This window comes from Drosophila busckii, chromosome 3R (genome assembly GCF_011750605.1).
Source record: "Drosophila busckii strain San Diego stock center, stock number 13000-0081.31 chromosome 3R, ASM1175060v1, whole genome shotgun sequence".
Lineage (NCBI taxonomy): Eukaryota > Metazoa > Arthropoda > Insecta > Diptera > Drosophilidae > Drosophila > Drosophila busckii.
The window spans coordinates 21,186,322-21,202,931 of record NC_046607.1 but is presented as its reverse complement, the minus strand read 5'-3'; the positions used below and the strand labels follow the sequence as shown (position 1 = coordinate 21,202,931).

Here is a 16,610-nt window from a genome sequence, read left to right as displayed (position 1 = left end):
TATTTGATTTGTACTTTGAAATTTTTAAAACCGTTTGGCACCAGCTGTTAGCCAGCTGCAATATGTACGACGTTATACAGCACTGTAAATTTGTTTTTAATATAGTCAGTAAAATTGTAGGCTATATAAAAATGGATATTTCGGCGCTTTCCGAACCCAATTTCAGCGCAGCTGATTGGATTAATTCAAATTACAATAAACATATGGAAGATAATGACAAAAAGAGCGGCGTCGATGCTTCTGCCATGCAATTTATACAAAGCTACGTGGCCAAGTTGCAGCTGTATGTGCAGCAGGTAAACTATGCTGTCGAGGAGTCCAGTCAGCAGGTAGTGGCCAGCATGCCGCGCATAGCCAAAGAAGCTGCCACACTCCAAAGCGACGTAGCATTGTTGCAGGATAAGATGAGCGCTATGCGTCAGGAAGTGGCAGCTGTGCAGGAGGAAACAGGCGATTGTATGGCCAGTTTGGAACGCTTGCAATCGATGCAGAGTAAGCTGCAGGCAGCTAAGGAATCATTGCAAGAGTCCGATGGCTGGGGAAATCTTCTGGCTGAACTTGAGGATTGCTTCGAACGGAATGATATGAAGGTAGGTAGTGAGGTTGATTTTGTGATTAACTTAACAAAGCTGCTTATAGGGCGTGTGCGACAAGCTGCTGGCGTTGCAAAAATCGCTGCAGGCACAGGAGCAGCTGCCCGGACATGCGGAGCGTCAGACACAGGTGGAAGACTTAAAAAATCGATTGGAGGCCATGGCATCACCAAGCTTGGTGCAAGCACTATCCGAATCGAATCTGGAAATGGCTCAACGTCATGTGCAAATCTTTGCCAGCATAAAGCGCGTGCCACAGCTGTTGCAATATTATCGCGCCGTGCAAAAGAATATGCTGCAGCAGCAATGGAAGCAATTACTGGAACTGCAAGCCAGCGAGTCGCAGCAGCACTTTCTAACGCTCTTCTATGATCAGCTTCTAGAGCATAGTCAGCGGCAAGTTAAGTGGTGCACACAGCTATTTGCGCAGCAAGCGCAGCTTGAATTAGAGGGACAGTCGCAGCCAATTTTGGTGCTGGCAGAGCTCCTACCAGCGTTGCAGCCAACACGCGATGCACACATTCTCCAACTGTTAAAGACGTCCAATGAGCGACTCGAGCTCCTGGCGAAGTATGCCCAAGCCAATCATAGCTTTGTGCTGCAGCTGAACACAATGCTGGAGCAAACTCATATTGTACTGTCGCCGGAGCTCTGCCGACAGTTGGGCTTCGCAGTCTTTGAGTATTTCCACAAGTTTATACAACAATATCCACGTCTGGAGGAGACGCAGCTATCCACACAAGTAGATAGACTGCTGTCCAATCAGAGTACACCCAGCGATGCAGTCCATCATCTGGAGCAGAGCACGCGCAAGCTTTATGAATGGCTGCAAGACGCACTGACACGCTGTGCGGCCATAACCAATGATCTGGCACTGTGCAAGTTTATCGCGCTGCTCAATGGCATCTTCAAGCGTCAGCTGGAGCACTTTAGTCGGACACAACGACAGCTAAGTTTAAGCTTGGGTAACAGTGGCACTAATACTGGCGGAGCACGCAATGAAAACTGGTCACTGCTACAATACACCATGTCCCAGCTGCAATGTCTGGCCGACTTTCAGCAGCAGCTGCAACAGTTTGAGCAGACGCTCCATGTACGCCTCGCAAACTTGGCCCAACTCTTGAATGCCTCCGCAGGTGCTGGAGTAATTCTACCAATTCATCAAACCTGTGAGCAGCCCATACGTAACCAGCTATTAGCCAGTATAGCTGACTATCAACAGAAGCGTAATGATGCCAGCAGCACTGAGAGTCTAGGGATCTTTCCACAAATCTATGCCACGCTCAAAACATATCTGGGAGAGACTCACGATATTACCTTGAATATATTGCTGCAGCCCATTGAGGTGCATTTGGCACAGATACGTCCGCCGCTCGATGTCCACAACTCCGCTGGATTGGACATGCCCACGTTTAGTTTTGCGCCACAAGAGTGCATAACACAGATTGGCCAATATTTGCTTACGTTGCCGCAGCATCTTGAACCACTCTTGCTGTCACCCTCCCCGCTACTCAAGCAGGCCTTAGAGCTGTGTAATATTAAGTATACTCAAGCCATTCCCTGCGCTGATGTGTTGCTCTCCTTAATTGTGGAACAGTGTTGTGTGCTGTACCAGACCCAAATATTGCAAATTAAATCACTTAGCATCTCCGCCGCCACCCAGCTTAGTGTGGACATTGAGTACTTGTCCAACATGCTTGAGGAACTTGGTCTGACCATCACTGTTCAGCTTTCACAGATTCTGACGTTACTTAAAGCGGCGCCCGATCAGTATTTTAAACTAAGCAGTGGCTGCGAGCCTCGTCTGGTCACAGCGATTAGACAAATGCGCAACATTATATCTACACAATAAGCTATTGAAACTAATCTTAAAGGACGTATTTTGTTCAATAAAATCTGTAAGCTTATTAGTAATTGTTTTTTTTTTTTTTTAATTAGAAAGATCAATTTGAATTAGGTTAAGCCAAGGATTTAAATCATTTGTATCTTTAAAATTTCTTAAACTGTTAAAGTAGTGCTGTAAAAAACTGGGGCAACAGCTGCAACAATTCCGCCATTATCCAGTACTATAAATTGTTATTTTCCGTAGAAATAAATACAGTCACACTATTTTATTATCGATAGTTTTTCCTAGGCTCTCCAAAACTGGCAACAAAATTTTAGAAAAATGCGTAGTTTGTGTTGAATTAGCGTGTTCCTTGTGAAATAAGCCGCGTGTAAGTGTTTACAATAGTTAAAGGAAAATGCATTAGCTGTAAGCGAGTAGTAAATAAAATATTAGACATTTTGAGTTTAATAGAAAAGTGCGTATGCATTTCGTATTGTATGTCATCGATATTATCATCGGCCTAAGCAGCAACTTGATATATTGAACAAGGTAAAAGGCAGCTGTAACTCAAAACCAAATAACAAAAAGTGTTGGGCATAGATACAAATGTGCATGAATTGAATGTGTGCGTGTCCAGCAATTGAACAATAAAAAGCAGATGGGCTTAAGTGTCCTCCCTTTAGCTGCTTTAAAGTAGTAGGGCGTGGAAAACAAACCCCACGCCTGTCTCGCCAAAGTTAACGAAGCGCAAAATTAAGGTAAAATGGCTTTGGTCTTGCGTGCTTGAAGTTGGGAAAGGTTGTGTATACAAATGCGTTAGTTATAGCACTTTAATTTGACTATTCACACATATGTAAATACAAATGTATATAACATTCCAGTCCATTGTTTACATGAGTGTGTTTGTATTGTGCTCGTCAAATCTTTGGAATTTATTCTTAAATTAATTTGTGAGCACTTTACACACACACACACACACTCGATGCTGTGCTTAAGTGTGCGTGTGCCTTAAATTGGATCATTAATAATAATATAGCGCGCACTTTTAACGTTTTCAATTGGTTTTCATGTGTGTTTGTGTGTGCATATATTTTCAGATTTTGTTTCTGCAACTATTATATGCGTAATTATGGAGTGAACAGCTGCTAGGCAAGATAAAAGGCAATTAACGTGTCATCGCCATGTCGTTGCAACCAACGCCGACACCGACGCCGACCCCGGCAGTGCCTACCAGCAATGGCAGCAGCGTTGTATCCGTAGTGCGCCCCCAATCACTAGCTGGTCCGGAGCGTGAGCCCGTCGAGTTCAATATCAATCTAGTAGGTGCACCGCCTGAAGTCGAAGAGCTGGTGGCACAAATAAAGTGCGTAGCTGAGCAGTTTCTCTATCACTGGAAGAGTTTTCCTATTGGTAAACTAACATTAAAGAATACTTTATACCAAATGCAAAATGTTAATTTAATTATTTATTTACAGTTCTCCCTCAACCATTGGCCACCAGCGGCAGCTTGAATGTGACGTCTAGCAACGCAACAAACAGCGTCAGCGGCCGCAAAAAGCGTGCCATTAACCAAACTGACCTATTCATTGCACCACCCTTTGATGAATTGGATGCGGTTGCATCCGATGGCAGCGGCGAGCCGCGTCGACTTACAAATGCACAATTGAAGAGTTTGCGTGAAACTGGGTGAGTTCTGTCGCCAAGGCATGGCATGACTGCTTATGATGATGATGAAGATGAAGATGATATGCAGAGCATTAACATAAACAATAGCAAGAATTAAAGTTTAAGCTTGTCAGCCGCAAGCATTACACACTTGTTTTATGCTATTTGTTTATGTGCAATGTGCATATGTAAACGCCTCGCCAACTATGCCATGGGCAACAAATCATTTGTCACTTGCGCTCGCACTTGCAGCTGCCTAAAAGCAAAAAGCAACACTTAAATTAAAAGCATGTACAAAAATTATGAGGAACGAACAGGGGCTGCGTACATTTATGATTTCTCGTTTTAATTTCTTTCTGCTCAACAAAAACTTGCATGCAACACTTGATCCTATACAGACATACTACCCACTACTACTACTTGTTACTGTTACTACTACTACTATTACTACTACTATAACGTGTAGCAATACGCGAAAATACGTAAACGATAACGTAAACCAAAAATTTGTATGTGAAATATATATATTTTTGTAAAGCTTGCAAAAGGATAAATATGGAAAGCCGAAGAAATTAACTTTGGAACAATTGGAAACAATACGTAAAAATGGGTAAATGAACTTAAAACAACAAGAAATAAAAAACTCATAAGATAAAATAAATGTTTTGCGTGTTACCATTGCCTAAAAAAAAATTAAAATGTTGTCTAGTCAGTGTTTTTATATATGCATATAGTTTTTTACATATAATCATTTTATTTTTAAACTTAACACGCATGCATGTGAAAAATAACTAAAACAAAACATGTTAAATGAATGTAAGACAAACATAAACTTTGAAATGCGAATCTTAAATATATATTTTAATATTTATAATGAGGGTACTTGATGCAAAATTTGTTATGTTTATACAATTTGCTTGTAAATATTTGATTTCGCTGTACAAATATCATTCACACACATTACATTATACAATTGGACTCAATTATTATAAGATCGCATGGAATTGGAGCTTGAGCATGCCATAAACCAAATTTAATGCCTTTTTATGTTTGTACTCGTGTCAATCTACATTTTGTGTGTGTATCTTATGTTGCTTTCATGCATTAGCTGTAATTCAAATTAATTTGCAATATATCTCAAATATCACTTATCTCTCACTCATAGGGAATTCGATGTGCCGAGCTTGCATTTTGTCGGTCAGGTGCACAAATGGCGTTTGTCTCAGCTGCTGCAGAAGGGCACGCTGCGTGCCAACGACTCCTTCCTAAGCGATCTCGCATTGGCGGCACGCTTTGTGGTGGTCACGGCACGGGCTCGCATCTTTTCGCATTTCTTTTCGCTGCTGCATGCAGCACACGCTTTAATCGATTCCCTGATCAAGCTGGCGGACATGTTCATTGGCGTCCCAGCGCTGCTGGCTCACAATCTGGACTATAAGATCAAAGAGGAACGCTGTCGTTATCTTATTGCTGAACTGGTGTGTCGTGTAAGTATGTGAGTTTAGCAAAAGCAACTTAATATTCAAGAATTTCGGTGTTTAGCCTGAGTACGAGGAATGTCTGGATGGACTATGTGCCTATGTGCGCAAGATGCTGCGGCGTGCTACCATGGAAAAGTTTGATTTCAACAGTTGCGAGGTGAAGCAGCCAGTGCCATATCTCTTTCTGACGCCCAAGGGGCAGGAGATCGACTTGCGACTCTTTTGCCGTGACATTATGCGGAAGGCCTTGCCAGTGCTGGTGGGCATATTGGAGCGAGAGACGCGTGGTTGGTTTCTTCACTTTCGAGAGCGACTAATTGCCGAGATGCGCGCTAAGAAGCTCAATGACAAAGAAATCGAAGAGGAAGTCAACCAGGCTGTCATGAAGGAATATCTGCAGCGTGTCTACAGCTCCATTATGTCCAATGCAAAGCTAGCTGAACTGGGTGCTGGCATACCGCAACTGCTGCTGGAGCAGGCCCAATCGGTGGTCATCATGTATAAGGCTGTCGATAAGGTTCAACAGGATATTAAGCGCACGCGTGAAGATCACCAGAAGTGTCTCTCCAATGATCACTCTGTGCTGTCGCGTGTGGCGCCCTGGCTGCGCTCCAAGCTGCGGCACGCCGAGCAGAATAAGCTTTATAAGTGCGCATGGTCCGCACACGAGGAGGCACTGAAGCTGTGCAATCAGCACAATCTGCAGCAGACCGCATACTTTCTGAGTCGTGATCTGGCCTTTATGAAGGAGCGTGAGCCTGTGCTGCTCAAGGAATTGCAGAATGCCAAGACGCCGACGCGCACCTTTCAATGGGCCTGTCGCATTTGGTCGCCTCAGTCGTGGATTATACGCCGTAACTTTCAGGGCCAATCGGATGTAATACCCACGGTAATCAGTCAACAGGCCACTTCGATTGTAACACCTCGCTCTGATCCCAGTCAGCCAGTGTTTTTGGTTGAGAAGGAGCGTTTACGTACGACAAGCACGCGCTGGCCTTTCTGGCGTCTGTTGAACCTGATGCAGCGCACCTGGTGCTGGACCTGGAACATGATGTTTTTGTTGGGCATTCTGGTGCCTTGGTGCAGTCCGCTGGGCTTGCGAGCTCTGTGCTGTGTGAAACCGTTTATGCCCGATCTGGAATTATCGCAAATCAATGGCACACTCTTTCCGCGCAAGACGAGCATAACCCAGACCATGGCATCGCGTCTCATCGAACTCTGGCGACACATATCAAAGTCACGCACACGTTTCGAAACCGAACCAGACACGGGTAAAAATGCATAACTATATAATAACTCTGTTCAGTTTATTCTAACATGTCTGATTTCTATATGCAGGATTCATTGGCAAGGGCTTGACACGCAACATGAACCGCACGTGGAACTACTTTGTGAAAGGTTTTCTGGGCACAATTGTCATATTGTTTGCATTCCCATTGATTTGCCTCGCCACCAGTTGTCTTAGCATAGCATTAGCCTTGAGCGCTCCGCTGTGGATACCAGTGTTTGTCTTGCTGCTTCATATTTATATGATATTGGTCTACGATCTGGATGCGCCCGACAATACAGCGAATCGTTACTGCATACTGCTGGAGGCGCTCATATGGAATTTTCTCGTACAGGGCATATTGCAACCATTGGCAGCAGTGCTTGTGGCTACGCTGCTATGTCCACTTGCTGCTGGGCTTGTGCTTATAGGTAACATAGCATTTATGCTATGCATATAATTTACTAAATTATCAATCAATTTTGCAGTTGGCTTTGCACGCTACGCATTGCGATTACTGTGGGACTCGCTCACCTTCCACTTGTTTATTAAGAAATGTGGCCGCATACCTGCGTCAGATAGCATTGCGGTTAAGCGCATTGCCGGGCCAGGACTGGCGCTTGACTATTATTTCATTATACGGCCGGAGCAGGCATTGGCAGCATTAGAGGCTAAAATGGAACTAGACGAGCTGCAGGCCTATCAGCATGCCACCGAGCGTGTGGTGTTGCAGCCACAGCAAGACTTTCTACAGTTTGTGGAAGCTTGCTTTGGGCCCTTCTCGGCACAGCTATCCAAAACCGGTCCCTACTTGGCGCTGGATCGCGAAGCGCAGGATCTGATGAGCACGTTACATGAGCGGCTCGAAAAGCGACGTCGAGAACTACAGTCCATGCTGACTACGCAGGTCAAGTCGCGCATTAAATTAAATACCAAAGAGTTAAAGGTACAAACTCATTCATACAAACATTAAAGCAATCAATTAAATTTTAAATATTTATAGATTGCAATACAACTGGCCGCCCATTTACTCGAGAAGTACTATCCGTCTCATGTTATAGGTCGACTGTCCATTAGTGAGGATGAATTCTGGGACAATAAAGTAAGTGCAGCTTATTAGAATGCAACAAATACATTGGCTAATTGATCATTTGTTACAGGGACTCTCGGTGAATGATTGGCCTGGTCTGGCTGGCCTTATTTATACCGACATATTTAGCTTAGATTTTCTAACACCACTGACTGAGAATGACACGCATTTTAAATTAGAGCCACATGCCTCGCTTGATTTAACACGTTACACCGAGATGGTTAAGAATGCCAATGATGTGATTGGCTCCAAGGGTTTGGATTTGTTGGGCAATGTTTATGCGCCGCGCGGCAATGTCCAAGTGCATTTACCGTTCCTTGAAGTGACCGCATTTAATCCACGCTCACGCATCACGTTGACCTTCCGCAAGCCAGAGAAGCGGTAATGCACATTTGTTTTAGTGGTTTCTTCAATTTTAATACGCTTCTTTTTTGACTATAGCGACATGACTGTGGGTCTAACGACGCCAAGAGTGCGCGCTCATCGTGCGCAGCATGCTCCAAAAGCAGGCCAAGATACACCGAAACAATGGCGTCCTTGGAAGCAAAACAGTGTTGAGCGTAGTGTGACCGAGAAGTTGCTTATACCGTTGCCTGTGCCACATCCGGTACACATTGCCATTGCTATTTACAATCGTGATACTGAACAGCCTATACCATTGGATTCGGAGCTGGTGTGGGAAATACTCAAATCGATAGAAGACTGTCAAGGCGGCGATGCAATAGTGTGTCTTGCTTTAGTTTACACTGCACTCTTTTGCTTACTAATGTTTTAATGTTGCAGGCGGTGCACTCAGTGGCACGCTATCATGGCGCAGCTATGGAGTCCAGCAATGATTCGTTGGCCAGCAGTAGTAGCATTGGCAGCACACGGGAATCTGGTACTGGTTCGGTCTCCGGCTCGGCGATGGGCAATGGCACAGAGACCTTGCCATGCGGCAATCGAGAGGTAAGCTGCTTACTTGGATGCCAAGGCAATGTTCAATATCTAATCTAAACTGCATTAGGTTTGCACACAAGTCAAGGTTGATGCAGAGCCGGCACCAAGCGCTTCCGGTTTCCACTGGACTCTCAGCAACTGGGGAGCCGCCCAAACGGCACGTCGTCGGACCAATTCCAACGTGCGCGTCGATTTAGCCAGTCCCGAAGACATATCGCTGGACACTGACAGCTCGCGTGCCGTCTTTAACAACGCCTACGGCACCACAGTCTAACAGATTCATGAGAACAACAACAAACAGTATATAAGCTTACAAATATCTTCATACATTAACTTTATATACATACACAGCATATGTAAATGTAAATGCATGGGCTTGTTCGCTGCTCCGTCGCATATCTTCAAGCCACTTTTAGATTTTAACCATTTTAAATGCAGTTAGCTTTTGTACATGACACGCGTCGCAATGTAAACTCACGCGTATTAATAGCTTTACTTGATCCAAGTTCTTAGTCGAAGCCAAGCATTTGCTACCAGGATTTTATTTTTTGGAAATTTGAGCAATCGAAATATTCTGCATTCTTTTAAGCGTACAGCCTAAGAAGCCATTCTAATAGTAGTTAAGCGCAAAACTTATCTATATATACGTATTTACAAGTATATATATATACCTATATTTAACATACGAGTTCTTAGTTTATAAAATTATACATACATACACAAATTTATGAAGCAAGCAACTTAATTCTAGTCGCAAGCAAATTTTATGCAGCAATTTTACTCGAATTCTTCTTATGCAATTAATAGAATAATACACAACAAAAATACAAACAAGCAGCTTCAATATATATACGGCTTCTCTAATGATTTTACATATGTTATAGGATTAACTTTTAACTTTCGCTTCAAAGCATAACTAATACATTAACAACTGCACACTGTGTGCTCTATTTAGCAACCGAACTACGTCAGTCTATGCGGCAGCATTTCAATATTTAAATAACATTCGCAAATCAATTTAGAATAGCAGCTTGACTGAGCAAAATCGATGTTGACACACACAACGTGTAAGGGCCATGAGATTTTTTTTGTACCTAACATATTTTGAATACTTAAGTTAAAAACTAACAATAAATGTGTATGAGTATGAATGCCACAAATTGCTTAATGAGCAGTTGAACAATATTGTTAAATAATGTTAAACATCGTACAACTAATTTATATACGAAAATCAGACCTGCATAGAGTACTACAACTTCTACAGCATGAACAACAAATACAACGCCCAATTTAATTCCCAAACAATACTAACTCAATAATAAGAAAATTTATTCTTATTAAGTCTCTTTCCAGCAATTCCTACTCATGTCCTCCCAGTATTTACAAAAAAACTTTGTGTGAACTGCCTCAGAACTTTAAGTATTACGTTTTACTAAATCTGCAATGCACTCTTAAAACTTCAAGCTTCGGCAGCTTCCAGTATTTGTCTAGATTGGTTATTTGCATTTTTGGAGACATTTATATGTACAATACAGCCCGTTTGTTTGTTTGATACCTTATTAGAAAACTGCGAACGGGTCGTAATTATTAGTTTGTGTGAATTCAAGTTCAGGCAAGCTACAATACAAAAATAAACATACCTACATACTTGCGAACATACTTATTTTGTTGTTATACAAATACAAACATACGGATCTAAAAAACTAAGATAATCTCATGAATAATGCAATTTTATGAAAATGTACGTAGTGTAATTTATATGTAATAAATAATGTTGAATAAAAAACAAATAAATATATTTTGCTTTGTCCAAATAATTTCATATATCAGAAGTTAAATAGCACAGAACTTACAACGGGTTTCTTCACCACGCCATTTCGTTGAGTTTCAAAGCTTTTAACGCAAACGTTTAGTATTGATGTAACAATCTTTTGATATTGATGTAACTATTTCTTCCTCCAGTCGAGGCTTTCGCTGCTGTCTGTCAATGAGAAAATACTTACCTTACTTACCCTGTCCATCCACCATACTTACCTATCATCCAGGCACCAGCTTTACCCAATTCAAATTGAACTGTTACATTCAACTTGAACTTAGTTCTTTTCATAATTCGATCTTATATCGTACATTCGATCTTATTAACATTATTTATGTTTTGTACATAAAACAAACGAAGGTTGTATTGTAATCAATATTTAATGCAGCATTTCGTTGTTAAGTAGAAACCATTGGTTGTTGATGTACAAAATAATCAATCTCTGGTTGCTGATGTACAAACAAGCACACAATTTCACAGAAATAATTTTTATTTCATGCATATTTATGCTCATTTTAATTGTGCTTTCCACGCAAACATAAGGACGTATAGAACAATTAGATCGGATTTTTTTTAGCTGACTTATAGCTTCGCAAAGTTTGAAATTAAGCAAAAAGTAGCTCTTTGGCATTGGATTTATTGCCATAACTTTGTCAAAACATTTTTTTTATTGATCAAACTTAACAGCATATGTTTATTTACGATCTCATGATTAAATTAAGCCAAACCACTCTTCAGTCCGATTTTTTTTAGGCTGAGATATAGCTTCTCAAAGGTTAGAAAAGTGATATGAAATGAAGACGGCATCATTTTTGGCAAAAATTTACAGGGGTTACACCACGTTTTTTGCCAAAATATGAAAAATTTTAAAGCTTCCAAGTTTGAATGCAGTTTTATTCTTCCGCATCTCACGAGTCTAACAAGGAATGAAACTCCGCAATCGGATGCAAATTTCCGTCTGAATCACGGCTTATCAAAGTGCGATATTTCACGAAAATTTGTCTTGTTTGCTTACTATTTTGCTCATAACTTCGCCCAATAATTAATTTTTTATCAGACGTATTTAAGCTCATTTTAATTGTGCTTTCCACGCAAACATAAGGACGTATAAAACAATTAGATCGGATTTTTTTTAGCTGACTTATAGCTTCGCAAAGTTTGAAATTAAGCAAAAAGTAGCTCTTTGGCATTGGATTTATTGCTATAACTTTGTCAAAACAATTTTTTTATTGATCAAACTTAACAACATATGTTTATTTACAATCTCATGATTAAATTAAGCCAAATCTCACTCATGCCTATTTTTTTAAGCGGAGATATAGCTTCTCAAGTTAGAAAGTGATATGAATGAAGACGGCATCATTTTGGGCAAAATTTACAGGGGTTAACATCACGTTTTATGCCAAAATATCGAAAATTTTAAAACTTCCAAGTTTGAAATGCAGTTTTATTCTTTTCTGCATCCTCACGAGTCTAACGAGGCATGAGACTCCGAATTCGGATGCAATTTCGCTGAATTACGGCTTATCAAAGTGCGATATTTCACGAAAATTTGTCTTGTTTGTTTACTATTTTGTTCATAGCTTATGAAATAAATTTTTAATAACTTAAATTTAAATGCAGTTTTGTTGAGATGTATTTCAAGTTTCTTACAAGCTATTAAGCATTGAAATCGGACGCCATTTCGTTGAGTTCCAGCCTTTCAAAGCTTTAAGCGTTGAACACAACCGTTTGGTATTGATGTAACAATTTTTTGATATTGATGTAGCTATTTCTTCTTCTAGTTGAGAGCGGCATTCGCAGCTATTTGCCAATAATATACTTACCTTACTTACCCTGTCCATCCACCATACTTACCTATCATTCTGTCAGTATTACCCAATTCAAATTGAACTGTTATATTCAACTTGAACTTAGTTCTTTTCATAATTTGATCGTATTTACATTAGGTTGTATTGTACATCGACATTTTGTTGTTAACGAGCAACCAATGGTTGTTTATGTACAAAACAAACAACTATTGGTTGCTTTTGATGTACAAAACAAACAACATTTGGTTGTTGATGTACAATCAAACAAACTTTGGGTGCTGATGTACATTGTACAAAAAATAACCTTTGGTTGTGTTTCCAACGCAAGCATATAATGGTATAAAACAGTTATATCTATTTGAGTCATGGCTTCTTAAAGTTTGAATAACGCAACCTTTTGTTATTGATGTAACAATCTTCTGTTATTGATGAAACTATTTGTTCCTCTGGCAGCGTTCGCTTACCATTCAGCGTTCAGTCTTTGCTGAGTGAGGACATCAATAACAAAAGATTGTTCCATCAATAACCAGAGGATTGCTTAATGTTTCTCTTGCATATTCTTGTTGTAAGACAGTGGCATTAATGCGGAATTTGTTTAACCGACAATACACAAGTATAATTTGAGTTAAATGGTTACTATAATTTATATTTGTAATTTCTGGGTAATGAGAATAATATTCTTTGATCGTAAACTAATAACAATTGCAGTATATGCGGCAGTGGCACGCAACACAGCTGCAACATTATATAATTTGTAATTGTGCACATTATAAAGATCTAAGACATGACATGGCGCTTAGCAAGATTGAATAATTCTAAGTAACCACAAGATGAAATTGCAATACTTCTATTGCCAAAGATAAAAAGAGGTTAAAGTTCACACTCTGCTACAATTGCAGCTTAACATTTTTATTATATAATGCGCTCTAAGGTCAAAATATTAATGCATGTACACACACAAGAGTAAGTAAAAGGGAGAAATAATTTAACAGGTGTAAATTCAATAGAGTCGTTCATACAGGTAACAAGCCCAAAACTCTACACCTCTCTACACACTCTCTTTGCGCTCTTCGCACAAAATTTCTCTTATTGTTTGCACTGTCTTGATCTTCAACTTCCTGAAGATTGTTTGACTTTCATACACCAGCAGCGACGAAGAAGGTGCCAGACAGCAGAATAAGCTGCGTTCGTAAACTTCTTCATGGCTCTTGGTTCAGTTCTGTTTTAGCCGCTGCAAGATAAAGTCGTCTTCTGGTTGTGTGTTTTGTTTTAATATGTAATAAGTCTGTGCCGAACTTTGCGTTTTTACTTGTAACTATTAAGTGTGCTATAAATAAAAAATAAAATTATTTGAACATTAAACAAAAAGTTTATACACACACAAAGTTTAATTCAGGTACGTGCTGTAATAGTTTTTAATTGAAAAAATTTGTACGCAGGCATATTATCGAACCGCAATGATTAGGACATATAATGTATATACTATATATGGCGCATGCACAAATGCTGCAGCTAAATAATTCAACTCAAGCAGAAGAATGACTAAGAAAAATCTGAAAAAAATGTTAACCGGTTTGTTCGAACTGCAGCATAAACGGGGTCTAAAAACCTATGGTACAAAGAAAAAAATTGTGGAAAAAATTAAACTGTAAGAATATAGTAGAAAAAGTGTCAGTTGCAACTAAGAACGACATACACACACACAGACGACTATAATAAACATGCAAAACGGTGTGATGCCAATAGCATCCGTTCGACAGAAAAGAAAAAAAAAATTGCAGAAGAAAAACGCTAGGCAGAGAGTGCAGTTTGGCTGCTGCGGCGACTTACATAAGCTTGATTGACTGGTCAGTTGGCTTTGAGAAAAGCATTGGAATGCTATAATTGACGACGCAGGAGTCCACTGTATACACATTATCCAAGCAGGATGATGGCGCTGATAGTAGTATAGCTGCAACACTAATACATCTACTAAGCTAGCAACTTAAGTATAGGCTGCCGCCAATTAGATATCAGAAATTAGAGAAAAATAATAAAAACATCACATTGCAAAGAGTTAACAGTTAGTTGTTATTGAAATTAATTGCTAAGCGTAGCAGAGAATATTATAAAAATTGCTGTGTAGGCGATAGGCTTACATTTAAATTTGGAGGCCCGTACAGATGAGTCGAGCTTATGGCCTGAAAGCAACAGGTTTATTGATACAATATGGGTCAACTGGGTGGGCAACTGTGACTAACACAACGATTTTCTCTCTAATTTACGCAAATAGTACACACACACATATTTGTGATATTTAATTCTGCGCTTAACGGCAACGTTGACATCTAAACACATCTGAGCTTTATTTGTTTATTATAATTTGAAAATAAAAATAGCGCTATTCAATGAGTGATCAACACCAATAGAAACTCAAATCACATCATGACACAGATAATTGTGAGTGTTCGGCAAATTAATAAAACCAGACGCGTCAGGGCAGCAGCAGCAGCAGCAGCGGCAGCAGCAGCATGCAGAATGGAGAAAGTTCTTTTGTCCGGAATAGTATTCTGTTTGATTTTCAACAGTTATATTTACCTATGTATCTAGCCGCGTGAATTGACTTTGAAATGACATCACGTGGTTGTTATTACAAACTTAACAAGTTCATTATTATAACTTGCACATTTTTGGCTCTATTTTGTTGTTGTTTATTTTTGTAAGTACTTTATCGCAGCGAAATCTCAGCTTGTTATTCAAATGTGTTGGTTTTTATTAGCCTGGGCGTATCTAGATATAACAGCTTTGGGCTTAATTTCTATAGCACTGGGAAATTCAGCATTGAAAGCTGGCTTCAAAAAAAGGTCATGTTTGAATTTGAACGAATATATTATGTCGCTGGCTGCATGAGTGAGTAGAAAATACCGTTGCTTTTGGCACTGCGTCGACAGTGTTGCAGATTGAATTGCATACACACAGACACACACAACACACACACACACACACACACACACACACACACACACACGCGCGCAGCTTTCTATGCCTGTTGCACAGATTATTATTAGTGGTAGTAGCTGGTGCAGCATGCAATGCTTGATGTTCAACTTGTATTAAAGTTTAAAGCTGCCGCATGCACATAGAAACTAATCTATGTGTATGGGTGTATCTGTGTGCATAGTCTACGCAGGTTTACTTAATAAATTTCACGGTTAGAATAACAAGTTTTTGGCCTCTGAGCCTGAGCCGTATGAAAGCTTCGTTTTGGCCATTAGAGAATGCAGCATTTACGAGTTGAGTGACCAGCCGTCTCGCTTGGCGTACGCTGCTAATTGGCTATAAGATAACCAAAGCAATTTATAAAAAGAGTATAGAAAAGTCGGGCGACCTTATTTCAATGCATATAACTAACAATAAAGACAGCTGCCTAGCGCGAGACACATTAGCCGCAGATTTAATACTTCAAGGCGACTTACTAAAAAGTGAAATTTTTCAAATCCCTTGAAAATTTACTGATTGTGAGCTGTCATTAAGAAAGTGCTTACTCAGCCACGATTGCTAATTAAAGTTAGTTGGCTGTTTTTTCTTTACTTTATATTTTGAGCGTTAACATATTACGTTTTCATGTTTCGTTTTATTTTCATTCACTTTTAATGTCTAGAGTTTTTAAAGTTCATGACCTTTTTTACCACTCTTACATCAACGTTAGCAAGCATAATGCGAGCTATTATTAGAAGCCCTTAACTTGGCTTAGCGAACCAGAAAAAGCAACACAATTCACTTCCTTACGAGAGAATTACTTTTTTTATACGTACATAAGGTCAACGACGTGAAGACCTGTTAGAATATGATAGCAATTGCCCAATAAACTCAATTCTACAATCACTCACATTTCTATTCGCTATTTCGCTATTTGAACTTAATTTTGTGTGGCCGATTAACAATTAGCAGCAACAACTAAAGGGCGTTAGACACATGTGTTTATAGGTCTGGTGAATGCTTTCACATTAGAAAGGGGAAATTCTAATTACCAAACTGGCGATACAATCTCTTAAAGAAAATATAAAATGTTAATTTTAGTCTATGCTTTGTTTTAATTAAATATAGTTTTATTTTATAGCTAGCAGCTGTAGCATAGACA

At 39.8% G+C, this 16,610-nt stretch overlaps 2 protein-coding genes across 5 annotated transcripts; both read left to right on the top strand.

The window, feature by feature from the left end:
• Window positions 1-95: 95 nt before the first annotated feature.
• LOC108601884 (conserved oligomeric Golgi complex subunit 7) lies at window positions 96-2,490 on the top strand. Its single transcript, XM_017989858.1, has 2 exons — window positions 96-590; window positions 640-2,490. Exons 1-2 carry the CDS (start codon window positions 132-134, stop codon window positions 2,443-2,445), a joined length of 2,265 nt encoding a protein of 754 aa, XP_017845347.1. The 5' UTR covers window positions 96-131; the 3' UTR covers window positions 2,446-2,490.
• Window positions 2,491-2,642: 152 nt separating this feature from the next.
• On the top strand, window positions 2,643-10,614 carry LOC108604130. 4 transcript variants are annotated; one of them, XM_017993430.1, is made up of 13 exons: window positions 2,643-2,809; window positions 3,519-3,831; window positions 3,897-4,107; window positions 4,625-4,696; window positions 5,252-5,573; window positions 5,629-6,838; window positions 6,906-7,265; window positions 7,323-7,780; window positions 7,838-7,936; window positions 7,995-8,305; window positions 8,366-8,648; window positions 8,708-8,872; window positions 8,931-10,614. In XM_017993430.1, the coding sequence occupies exons 2-13, from the start codon at window positions 3,603-3,605 to the stop codon at window positions 9,135-9,137; spliced, it is 3,927 nt and encodes a 1,308-aa protein (XP_017848919.1). In that variant the 5' UTR covers window positions 2,643-2,809; window positions 3,519-3,602; the 3' UTR covers window positions 9,138-10,614. The 4 variants fall into 4 exon arrangements, with proteins under 4 accessions (XP_017848919.1, XP_017848922.1, XP_017848920.1 ...); XM_017993431.1 differs by lacking the exon at window positions 2,643-2,809 and adding an exon at window positions 2,868-2,970; XM_017993432.1 differs by lacking the exon at window positions 2,643-2,809 and adding an exon at window positions 3,099-3,179.
• The last annotated feature ends 5,996 nt before the right edge of the window (window positions 10,615-16,610 follow it).

Bases quoted from the DNA above. Each gene is read 5' to 3' on its own strand.
- LOC108601884 (XM_017989858.1), top strand. From the start codon at position 132: ATGGATATTTCGGCGCTTTCCGAACCCAATTTCAGCGCAGCTGATTGG. The intron at 591-639 runs GTAGGTAGTGAG...AGCTGCTTATAG, and splicing joins TCGAACGGAATGATATGAAG to GGCGTGTGCGACAAGCTGCT.
- LOC108604130 (XM_017993430.1), top strand. From the start codon at position 3,603: ATGTCGTTGCAACCAACGCCGACACCGACGCCGACCCCGGCAGTGCCT. The intron at 8,649-8,707 runs GTGTGTCTTGCT...TTAATGTTGCAG, and splicing joins GTCAAGGCGGCGATGCAATA to GCGGTGCACTCAGTGGCACG. The intron at 8,873-8,930 runs GTAAGCTGCTTA...AAACTGCATTAG, and splicing joins TGCCATGCGGCAATCGAGAG to GTTTGCACACAAGTCAAGGT.